Consider the following 12,251-nt stretch of genomic DNA (forward strand, 5'->3'; position numbering starts at 1 on the left):
TGTGTACCACACTGCTGCGCCCCACGCGCTGCTGTGCACCACGCTGCTGTGTACCACGCTCTGCTGCGCCCCACACTGCTGTGTACCACGCTCTGCTGCGCCCCACGCGCTGCTGTGCCCCACACTGCTGTGCACCACGCTCTGCTGCGCCCCACGCGCTGCTGCACCCCACACTGCTGTGCACCACGCTCTGCTGCGCCCCACACTGCTGTGTACCACGCTCTGCTGCGCCCCACACTGCTGTGCACCACGCTCTGCTGCACCCCACACTGCTGTGCACCACGCTCTGCTGCGCCCCACACTGCTGTGCACCATGCTCTGCTGCGCCCCACGTGCTGCTGCGCCCCCACACTGCTGTGCACCACGCTCTGCTGCGCCCCACACTGCTGTGCACCATGCTCTGCTGCGCCCCACACTGCTGTGCACCATGCTCTGCTGCGCCCCACGCGCTGCTGCGCCCCACACTGCTGTGTACCATGCTCTGCTGCGCCCCACACTGCTGTGCACCACGCTCTGCTGCGCCCCACACTGCTGTGCACCATGCTCTGCTGCACCCCACGCTGCTGTGTACCACACTGCTGTGTACCACACTGCTGCACCCCACGTGCTGCTGCGCCCCACACTGCTGCGCCCCACACTGCTGTGCACCATGCTCTGCTGCGCCCCACACTGCTGTGCACCACGCTCTGCTGCGACCCACACTGCTGTGCACCACGCTCTGCTGCGACCCACACGCTGCTGCGCCCCACACTGCTGTGCACCATGCTCTGCTGCGCCCCACGTGCTGCTGCGCCCCCACACTGCTGTGCACCACGCTCTGCTGCGCCCCACACTGCTGTGCACCATGCTCTGCTGCGCCCCACACTGCTGTGCACCATGCTCTGCTGCGCCCCACGCGCTGCTGCGCCCCACACTGCTGTGTACCATGCTCTGCTGCGCCCCACACTGCTGTGCACCACGCTCTGCTGCGCCCCACACTGCTGTGCACCATGCTCTGCTGCACCCCACGCTGCTGTGTACCACACTGCTGTGTACCACACTGCTGCACCCCACGTGCTGCTGCGCCCCACACTGCTGCGCCCCACACTGCTGTGCACCATGCTCTGCTGCGCCCCACACTGCTGTGCACCACGCTCTGCTGCGACCCACACTGCTGTGCACCACGCTCTGCTGCGACCCACACGCTGCTGCGCCCCACACTGCTGTGCACCATGCTTTGCTGCGCCCCACGTGCTGCTGCGCCCCACACTGCTGTGCACCACGCTCTGCTGCGACCCACACGCTGCTGCGCCCCACACTGCTGTGCACCATGCTCTGCTGCGCCCCACGTGCTGCTGCGCCCCACACTGCTGTGCACCACGCTCTGCTGCGCCCCACACTGCTGTGTACTACGGGCTGCTGCGCCCCACACTGCTGTGCACCACGCTCTGCTGCGCCCCACACTGCTGTGCACCATGCTCTGCTGCGCCCCACACTGCTGTGTACCACACTGCTGCACCCCACGCACTGCTGCGCCCCACACTGCTGTGCACCACGCTCTGCTGCGCCCCACGCGCTGCTGCGCCCCACACTGCTGTGTACCACGGGCTGCTGCGCCCCACACTGCTGTGCCCCACGCGCTGCTGCGCCCCACACTGCTGTGTACCACACGCTGCTGCGACCCACGCGCTGCTGCGCCCCACACTGCTGCGCCCCACACGCTGCTGCGCCCCACACTGTGTGCACCACACTGCTGCGACCCATGCGCTGCTGTGCACTGCACACTGCTGCGCCCCACGCGCTGCTGCGCCCCGCGCTGCGACGCCCCATGCGCTGCTGTGCCCCACACGCTGCTGTGCCCCATGTGCTGCTGCCCACCACGCACTGCTGTGCCCCACGTGCTACTGTGCCCCACGTGCTGCTGCCCACCACATGCTGCTGTGCCCCACATGCTGCTGTGCCCCATGCGCTGCTGCCCACCACGTGCTGCTGTGTACCACACTACTGCACCCCACATGCTGCTGCGCCCCACGCGCTGCTGTGCACTGAACACTGCTGCGCCCCACACGCTGCTGCGCCCCACACTGCTGTGTACCACACGCTGCTGCGACCCACGCGCTGCTGTGCGCTGCACACTGCTGCGCCCCACGCGCTGCTGCGCCCCGCGCTGCGACGCCCCATGCGCTGCTGTGCCCCACGTGCTACTGTGCCCCATGTGCTGCTGCCCACCACGCACTGCTGTGCCCCACGCGCTGCTGTGCCCCACAATGCTGTGCCCCACGTGCTACTGTGCCCCATGTGCTGCTGCCCACCACATGCTGCTGTGCCCCACGCGCTGCTGTGCCCCATGCCGCTGCGTCCCATGCTGCTGCGCCCCACGCGCTGCTGTGCACTACACTGCTGTGCCCCACGCACTGCTGCGTACCACACTGCCGCACACCACGCACTGCTGCGCCCCACACTGCTGTGAACCACGCGCTGCTGTGCCCCACGCGCTGCTGTGCCCCACGCACTGCTGTGCCCCACGCACTGCTGCGCCCCACACTGCTGTGCCCCACGCACTGCTGCGCCCCACGCGCTGCTGCGCCCCACACTGCTGTGCCCCACGCACTGCTGCGCCCCACACTGCTGTGCCCCACGCACTGCTGCGTACCACACTGCCACACACCACGCACTGCTGCGCCCCACACTGCTGTGAACCACGCGCTGCTGTGCCCCACGTGCTGCTGTGCCCCACACTGCTGTGCCCCACACACTGCTGCACCACGTGCTGCTGCCCCACGCGCTGCTGTGCACTGCGCTACTGTGCCCCACACTGCTGTGCCCCACACACTGCTGCACACCACGTGCTGCTGCTCCACGCACTGCTGTGCACTGCGCTGCTGTGCCCCACACTGCTGTGCACCACGCGCTGCTGTGCACCACACTGCTGCTGCTCCCCACACTGCTGCGCCCCACGCACTGCTGTGCCCCATGCACTGCTGCACACCATGCGCTGCTGCACCCCACGCTGCTGTGCCCCACACTGCTGCGCCCCACGCACTGCTGTGCCCCATGCACTGCTGCACACCATGCGCTGCTGCACCCCACGCTGCTGTGCCCCACACTGCTGTGCCCCACACACTGCTGCACCACGTGCTGCTGCCCCACGCACTGCTGTGCACTGCGCTACTGTGCCCCACACTGCTGTGCCCCACACACTGCTGCACACCACGTGCTGCTGCTCCACGCACTGCTGTGCACTGCGCTGCTGTGCCCCACACTGCTGTGCACCACGCGCTGCTGTGCACCACACTGCTGCTGCTCCCCACACTGCTGCGCCCCACGCACTGCTGTGCCCCATGCACTGCTGCACACCATGCGCTGCTGCACCCCACGCTGCTGTGCCCCACACTGCTGCGCCCCACGCACTGCTGTGCCCCATGCACTGCTGCACACCATGCGCTGCTGCACCCCACGCTGCTGTGCCCCACACTGCTGTGCCCCACGCGCTGCTGCGCCCCACGCTGCTGTGCCCCACACGCTGCTGAGCCCCACGCTGCTGCTCCCCACGCTGCTGCGCCCCACGCTGCTGCGCCCCACATGCTGCTGAGCCCCATGCACTGCTGAGCCCCACGCACTGCTGAGCCCCACGCTGCTGCGCCCCACGCTGCTGCGCCCCACATGCTGCTGCGCCCCACGTGCTGCTGCGCCCCACACTGCTGTGCCCCATGTGCTGCTGTGCCCCACGCACTGCTGCGCCCCACGCTGCTGCACCCCACACTGCTGCAGATCAGCAGCACAAGGGAAGCATCAAGCTGAAAGGTCAGAGTGGAAGTTCAGAGGCTCTGACAACCATCACCAACAGGCAGCACAGGATCAGGGTTGGGTGGGAGAAGCCCTCTAAGGTCATCCACTCCAACCAGCAACCCAACCCCACCATGGCCACCAAGCCATGGCCCCAGGTGCCATGGACAGGGCCTTCCTGAACACCTCCTGGGCAGGGTACTCCACCACCTCCCTGGGCAGCCTGCTCCTATCCCTGACCACCCTTGCAGGTCAGAAATTGTTCCTCATGTCCAACCTAAAGCTCCCCTGCAACAATTTCAGGTCATTTCCTCTTGTCTATGACTTCATACTAGGGAGAATAGCCCAACCCCCACCTGGCTCCAACCTCCTTTCAGGCAGCTGCAGAGGGCAAGGAGGTCTCCCCGCAGCCTCCTCTATGATGCCCTCCAAACCCCTCCCCAGCCTTGCTGCTCCTCTCTGCACACCCTCCAGCCCCTTAGTGCCTCCTGTCCTGTGGTGCCCAGATCTGAATCCAGTGCTCCAGCTGTGGCCTCAGCAGTGCCCAGTCCAGGGGCACCCTCCCTGCCCTGCTCCTGCTGCCCACACTGGCTGTGACCCAGGCCAGGATGCTGGTGGCCTTCTTGGCCACCTGGGCCCAACCTGGCTCCTGTTCAGCCATCCACCAGCACCCCCAGATCCTTTTCCACCAGGCTGCTTTCCAGCCACTCTGGCCCAAACCTGCTGGTGCCTATCTGACAGCTTGGGAAAAGCCAGGAGGAGAAACATCTACCCAGGTGGAGCAGAAAGTGTTTCACAACTGAAAGCTGCAGTGGGAAAGCAGAGAAGCTCATTTGCAGCCAGCTCAGGTACAAAGGGACACCAGCAGGGTGACAACACTGAACATAAGCCTCAGCTCAACAGGTTCACACAAGACATCTGCTGTGCTGCTGAGGTGGAGAAGCTGAGGATGATCTCTGTTGCCCAACAGCTTTTGCTTACCCTTTAAATAACCACAGCATGGTGGGGGTTGGAAAGGGCCTGCAGAGATCATCGAGGCCAAGCTCCCTGCCAGAGCAGGGTCACCTCAGCTAGGTCACAGAATCCTGGGTTGGGTTGGAAGGGACCTTACAAAGCCTCCAGTTCCAGCCCCCTGCCATGGGCAGGGACACCTCCCACCAGCCCAGGCTGCTCAAGGCCTCATCCAGCCTGGCCTTAAACACCCCCAGGGAAGGGGCAGCCACAACCTCCCCGGGCAACCTGTACCAGTCTCCCCACCCTCACTTGAAAGAACTTCTTCCTCATCTGCAGTCTCAATCTCCCCTTCTTGAGCTTCAAGGACACCTTGCCTCTTCATGCCATACTCCAAAAGGTCCTGTCCAGATGGGTCTTGAAAGTCCCCAAAGCAGGAGACTCCACAGCCTCTCTGGGCAGCCTGCTCCAGGGCTCAGCACCCTCAACCCAAAGAAGTTTCCCCTCAAACTAGAACTGGGTTCTGGTTTGTGCCCATTGCCCCTTGGCCTGTCCCTGGGCACCACTGAAGAGACTGGAGGTGCAGGAATGAAGACCCAGCTGGCAAAGGAATCTTCCCAGGCATTCAATCCCAGCCTCTGGAGTACTGGTTGATGGTAGGCTGAACAGGAGCCAGCAGTGTGCCCAGGGGGACAAGAAGGCCAAGGGCATCCTGGCCTGCAGCAGGAAGAGTGTGGCCAGCAGGAGCAGGGAAGTCCTTGTGCCCTGTGCTCAGCACTGCTTAGGCCACACCTGGAGTCCTGTGTCCAGTTCTGGGCTCCTCAGGTTAGGAAAGAGGTTGAGCTGCTGGAAGGTGTCCAGAGAAGGGCAACAGAGCTGGGGAGGGGTCTGGGGCACAGCCCTGGGAGGAGAGGCTGAGGCAGCCTGGAGAAGAGGAGGCTCAGGGGAGACCTTCTTGCTCTCTGCAACTCCCTGCAGGGAGGTTGGAGCCAGCTGGGGGTTGATCTCTTCTCCCAGGCACCCAGCCCCAGAACAAGAGGACACAGTCTCAAGCTGTGCCAGGGGAGGTTCAGGCTGGAGGTGAGGAGGAAATTCTACACAGAGAGAGATTGGCCATGGGGATGTGCTGCCCAGGGAGGTGGTGGAGTCCCCATCCCTGGAGGTGCTCAGGAGGAGACTTGATAGGGTGCTTGGTGCCATGGTTGATCAGCTGGTGCTGGGTGAGAGGTTGGACTGGATGATCTTGAAGGTCTCTTCCAACCTGGTTTATTCTACTCTACTCTATTCTACTCTAGAGCAGGTCTGGGAACAACCCAACACAGCAAGCTGATGACAGCTTGGGGGTTAGGAAAGCAGCTCTGAGGCTCATCTCAAGCAGGCAGGAGGAGAAGGGAAACCCTTCACTGCCTCCAGCAGCACAGAGCTGGGGCTGGAGCAGCTGAGTTGTGCCTGGCCTCCCCAGCCTCTTGATGACTATTTCACCCATTAAGTGCAGCTGCTTTGCCAGATCAGCATCTTCTAAGCATTAGAGCAGCAGAAATCACCACCCTGGGAGCTTCCACACCCACCCTGTGCTTATTTTGCTGGAGGAAAACAGCTGGCAGTGAACTCAGCTCCCCAAAGACAAGAGGCTGTCAACAGAACCCTTCAAGCCTGACCTGCCACAGATGTGGACTTGGCTGCTAGGGCATGGGGCCAGCAGGTTGGGAACAACCAGCCCTGCATCTCAAAAGCTCTGTGGCCTCTGAGCCTGCCCCAACAGTGGGGAAGGAAAAAGGAAAGTGATGAAGGAGAGCTCCAGCATCCCAGCCAGCTCCTGTCATCAACTATGCAGCAGATCCATGGCAGAAAATCCCACCCCAGTGATTTCCAGGAGCAGTGCAGGCTGGGTGGGAAGCAATACTGCACTGGAAGGCTTCCCCAGCTTTGGACTGGGCTGCCCAGGGCAGTGCTGGAGCCAACCCCTGGGGGTGTTCAAGCAGCTGTGGAGCTGGTGCTCAGGGACATGGTTTGGTGGTGAGCCTGCAGAGCTGGGAGCTGGACTGGATGAGCTTGGAGGTCTCTTCCCAGCAGAGGTACTCTGTGGTTCTCTCCTGTTTGCACCTGGGGGGGTGCAGGAGCTGCTTCCTCACAGATTCACAGAGTGGGTGGGAAGGGATCCTAAAGCTCATCCAGCTCCAGCCCCTGCCATGGGCAGGGACCCCTCCCACCAGCACAGCCTGCTCAGGGCCTCATCCAGCCTGGCCTTCAACACCTCCAGGCAGGGGACAGCCACAGCCTCCCTGGGCAGCCTGTGCCAGAGTCTCCCCAGCCTCACTTGAAAGAATTGCTTCCTCATCTCCACTCTCAATCTCCTCTCTTCCAGCTTCAATCCATTCCTCCTCATCCTGGCACTCCCAGCCCTTGTCCAAACTCCCTCCCCAGCTCCTGGAGCACTTCAGGTACTGGAAGGTTTTTATCTCCTGGCTCTCCAGGTGCTCTCTGCACACACTGAGATGGCCTTCAGCTTCTCCTCAGGCTAAAATGAATCTCTGAGCACTCAAAATGCCACAGTTGAAGGATCTGCACAGCCAGGCACTGTCCAAAAGTACACACAGCTCAATGAGCTCATCAGGATGGGTCAAGGAGCCCTGTCCTGCTTCAATCCATCACTGAGAGGAGGCCAACTCCTGTCCCTTGAAGCATCATCTTATATCTGCACCCCACAGCCTTCCTGGTCCAGGAGAAGTAGCAGCAGAAGCATTTTAAGATGTTCAGAAAGGAGCCTGAAGCCCCTCCAAGGAGGGCAGAGCAGAAAGGAGCCTGAAGCCCCTCCAAGGAGGCAGAGCAGAAGGGAGCCTGAAGCCCCTCCAAGGAGGCAGAGCAGAAGGGAGCCTGAAGCCCCTCCAAGGAGGCAGAGCAGAAAGGAGTCTGAAGCCCCTCCAAGGAGGCAGAGCAGAAAGGAGCCTGAAGCCCCTCCAAGGAGGCAGAGCAGAAGGAAGCCTGAAGCCCCTCCAAGGAGGGCAGAGCAGAAAGGAGCCTGAAGCCCCTCCAAGGAGGCAGAGCATAAAGGAGCCTGAAGCCCCTCCAAGGAGGGCAGAGCAGAAGGAAGCCTGAAGCCCCTCCAAGGAGGGCAGAGCAGAAGGAAGCCTGAAGCCCCTCCAAGGAGGCAGAGCAGAAGGAAGCCTGAAGCCCCTCCAAGGAGGAGCTGCAGCTCTTCAAACACCAGGTAAAGACACAGAAGGGCAATGGAAGCAGAGCTCTGCCAGCACTGATCAGGTTTGCTTGGCCCTGCCTAAAAGTAGCATCTGCCAGCTGGCAAAAACCTTTCAGCCCTCTTCTCCTCCTTTCAGAGCACCCCAATCTTCCCCTCTCCCTCTCTCTCTCTCTCTCCCTCCCCCTGAATTCTTGCAGAACCTGCTGTTCATCCTGCTGAAAGAACTCCTTCCCAGACAGCTCTGGCTGGAAGAGACCCCCAGGCTCACCCTGTGCCCCCCTCAGCCCAGCACTGCAGGCTCACCACGAAACCCTGTCCCTAAGCACCAGCTCCACAGGCTGCTTGAACCCCCCCAGGGGTGGTGACTGCAGCACTGCCCTGGGCAGCCCATTCCATGCCTGAGATCCCTTCCAGTGCAGAAAATCCTTCCCAAAACCCAGCTGTAGAACCACCAGGGCAGAACACCCCACTGGGTGGTTTGAGCCCTTCTCAGAGCCCTGCAGAGCCAGCAGGCAGCCTTGTTCCTCCAACCCTCCCTCCTGAGCCAAGCTTCTCCTACCTGCAGGCATCTCTCCTGGCCCCATGGACCCCAGACTGCAGGCAGGGGAGGCATCAGTGGTTCCCATCCTCAGCTACCTCCTCTCCTCCACGCCTCTCAGCTGGTTTAAGAAGTGCCTGAACCTGCAGGGGGTTTGTCCTGGTGCTTGCTTGGTTGGTTGGGGTTTTTTTTTGGGGGTTGTTTTGAAAGTCAACAGAATTTAGGGTGAAGGAAAAAACCCAACCAACCAACCAACCACCAACTGAAACCAAAGCCCAAAGCCCAACCAACCAAAAATGACAGCAAAAAAACAGCCTGCAGGGGGGGAAAAAAAAATGCTGGGCTGGAAAGAAGGAGGCTGTGAAAGAGCAGTGAGTCAGAGGCCACTGCATGCCAGGGAATGTTCATTCTCACATGCCACACACACAAGTGAAGTCAAGAAGTCCTCTCCCCAATGTTCTCACCCAGGGAACAAAAGGTGTGTGGAGGACCCAGCCCTGCCTGCCTGCTGGGGCTGCAGGCACAGAGGGGCTCTGAGCAGCACAAGGGTTAACTGCACTTGGCACTCCTAGAGGCACAGAGCTGTCAGGGCTGGAAGGGAGCTCAAGGCTCAGCCAGCTCCAACCCCCTGCCATGGGCAGGGACACCTCACACCACAGCAGGTTGCTCACAGCCACCTCCAGCCTGGCTGCAAACACCTCATTGCTGTCTACAACTCCCTGAAGGGAGGCTGTAACCAGGAGGGGCTTGGGCTCTTCTCCCAGGCAGGCACCCAGCCCCAGAACAAGAGGCCACAGTCTCAAGCTGTGCCAAGGAAGGTTTAGGCTGGAGGTGGGGAGAAAGTTCTTCACTGAAAGTTGTTGGCCATTGGGATGTGCTGCCCAGGGAGGTGGTGGAGTCCCCATCCCTGGAGGTGTTCAAGAGGGGATTGGATGTGGCCCTTGGAGCCATGGTTTGGTCATGAGGTCTGTGGTGCCAGGTTGGACTTGGTGAGCTTTGAGGTCTTTTCCAACCTTGGTGATCCTGTGATACCTCCAGGCAGGAGGTATCCCTGGGCAGCCTGTGCCAGGCTCTCACCACCCTCCTGGGGAACAACTTCTTCCTCACAGCCAATCTCAATCTCCCCACTTCTAGTTTTGCTGCAGAGGATGCAGCTGGAGTGCCCAAGCACCTGGTGAGTCACCCCAAAAGGGAGTCCTAGAATGGTCTGGGTTGGAAGGGACCTCCAAAGGTCATCCAGCAGGCAGCAGGGACACCTCCCACCAGCACAGCTTGCTCAAGGCCTCATCCAGCCTGGCCTTGAACACCCCCAGGCAGGGGACAGCCACAGCCTCCCTGGGCAGCCTGTGCCAGAGTCTCCCCAGCCTCACTTGAAAGAATTTCTTCCTCATCTCCAGTCTCAGTCTCCTCTCTCCCAGCTCAAAGCCATTGTTCCTCATCCTGTCCCTCCCAGCCCTTGTCAGAGGTCCCTCCTTGGCTCTCCTGGAGCCCTTCAGGTACTGGAAGGCTGCTCTGAGGTCTCCCTGGAGCCTTCTCTTCTCCAGGCTGCACAGCCCCAGGTGCCTCAGCCAGGTCTGTGAGGATGATTGGATTTGGGGTAGGAACAAGCACCAGACAACAAAGCCACATCTCCAGCCCTCTAAACCCTGCAGCAGGCAGAGGTGAAGCACTTGAAAAGCAACTGCTGGAAAGGGTCAAGAAGGGGGAAAATAACTGTAAAGAAAAAAGAGATTGCAGTGAATAAAAACAGAGAGCAAAGCCTGGGGGAAAGCAAAGGATGAGCAACATCCTGGCTGCTGCTGCTGCTGCTGCTGCTCAGCATCCTGCCCAGGCCAAGAGGCAAGACCCTGGGGACACCTGCATGGAGCTTCTCCTCTTATCCCTGCACAACAGCAATCAGAGCTGCTTTGAAGCACAGCTTTGCCTCCCCCTCCCCCCCCTCCCCTCAGCTGCCTTCCCACAGGAAATGCTTTCTTCCTTTCTTCCTTTCTTTCATCTAAGACCTGTGAAAAAGAAAGGAGTCTGGAATTCCACCTGCAAGCTGGAAAATCCAAACCCCTCTGCAAGCAGCAGCTCTGAGCCCTGCTGAGCGGTGCAGGAGGATGGTGCTGGAGGCTCCAGAGACAAAACCCAACCTGATGGAGCTGCAGTTCAGTGCTGAGAGCTGCACCCACTGCAGTGGCACAGCACAAGGGCAAGGGAATTGTCACAGACTGGGGAGGGGCTGGAAGGGACCTCTGGAGCTCAGCCAGCCCAACCCCCTGCTCCAGCAGGGCACCCACAGCACCCTGCCCAGCAGCACAAGGCCCAGGGGGGGTTGGAAGCTCTCCACAGCAGGAGACTCCACAGCCTCTCTGGGCAGCCTGCTCCAGGGCTCAGCACCCTCACACCAAACAACTTTCTCCTCCTGGGTGCCAGTTTGTGCCCTCTGCCCCTTGTGCTGTCCCTGGGCACCACTGAGCAGAGTCTGGCCCCAGCCTCTTGCCCCCCACAGCTCCTTTAGCTCTTGCTGAGCATTGCTCAGCTGCCCTCTGGGGCTGCTCTCCTGCAGGCTCTCAGCCCCAGGGCTCTCAGCCTTTGCTGCTCCCAGAGCTGCTCCAGGCCCCTCAGCAGCTTTGGAAGGACTCTCTCCAGCAGTGCTCTGCCTCTCCCAGCAGGTCTCCCCTCTGCTGTACTGCTGCAGGAGGTTGTTCCCCCCCATGGGCAGGACCCTACCCTTGCCCTGCTTGAACTTCAGGAGGTTGCTCTTCATCACACTCTCATTATTAGAACAAGGAGGTTTAGAGGCACCAGAAATCCCTTCTGGGAAGGGGAGGGGGAAGGGGAGGGGGAAGGGGAAGGGGAAGGGGAAGGGGAAGGGAAAGGGGAAGGGGAAGGGGAAGTTTTAATGCCAGCACACTGTAGGTGCCCACAGCCAAATCCATCACTTGAATCTGCTAATGGACTGAAAAGGACAAAGCCTCCCAACCAACCTAAAAGCTTAATAAAATATTAACAGATCAAGGGCCAGGCCAAAAGGCAGAGCCACACAAATCCCTCTGCAGCCACCCCAGCAGCATGCTGCTGAACAGGCAAAGATCTCCAGAGTCCAACAAATCCCCCAGGCAGAAGGGGTTTAGAGGCTCTGTGTGTGATCACCCTTAAACCAGCTCAAGGCTTTGCAGACCTGTTGAAATCTGGCCTGACAAACCCCAGCAGCACAGAAGCAGCCTGGGGAAGGGCCTGGAGAACAAATCTTGTGAGGAGCAGCTGGGGGAACAGGGGGTGCTCAGTCTGGGGATGAGGTGGCTGAGGGCAGACCAGAAGGGGGTTGGGGCTGGGTGGGAATTGGTCTCTTCTCCCAAGGAACAAGAGCTAGGACAAGAGGAAATGGCCTGAAATTGTGCCAGGGCAGGTCTGGGTTGGCCATAAGGAAGAATTCCTTTGCTGCAGGAGTGGTCAGGGACTGGCCCAGGCTGCCCAGGGAGGTGGTGGAGTCCCCAGCCCTGGAGGTGGTCAAGTACTGTGTGGCCATGGCCCTTGGGGCCCTGGTTTGGTGGCCCTGGTGGGGTTGGGTTGCTGGTTGGGCTGGAGGAGCTCAGAGGTTGTATTCTATGGCCCAGGCACCACCTGAGCTCACACACAAGCTGCTGGCCAGCAGGCCCTCAGTGGAACCACCCTGGGCAAGTCATGTCTGTCACTCTTGGGTGAAAAGGGGAGCCAGGCACCTTACAGGGGGCAGTGTGCTCTTTGGCTTCCCCTGATGAAAATGCAGCCCCCCCTACACACAGGTCCCCAGCTCTGAAGGCTCAGGAGTCACCA

General features: G+C 60.8%; 2 protein-coding genes across 2 annotated transcripts in view; one reads left to right on the top strand and one right to left on the bottom strand.

Moving 5' to 3' along the window:
* The window catches only part of FBXO42 (F-box protein 42), an 88,509-nt gene that overhangs the window by 61,025 nt on the left and 15,233 nt on the right, over positions 1 to 12,251 (bottom strand). The gene's annotated exons all lie outside the window — the stretch shown is intronic.
* On the top strand, positions 1,742 to 2,449 carry LOC128898821 (keratin-associated protein 10-8-like). Its single transcript, XM_054175647.1, has one exon. It carries the CDS (start codon positions 1,742 to 1,744, stop codon positions 2,447 to 2,449), a length of 708 nt encoding a protein of 235 aa, XP_054031622.1.

This window comes from Dryobates pubescens, chromosome 33 (genome assembly GCF_014839835.1).
Source record: "Dryobates pubescens isolate bDryPub1 chromosome 33, bDryPub1.pri, whole genome shotgun sequence".
Taxonomy (NCBI): Eukaryota; Metazoa; Chordata; class Aves; order Piciformes; family Picidae; genus Dryobates; species Dryobates pubescens.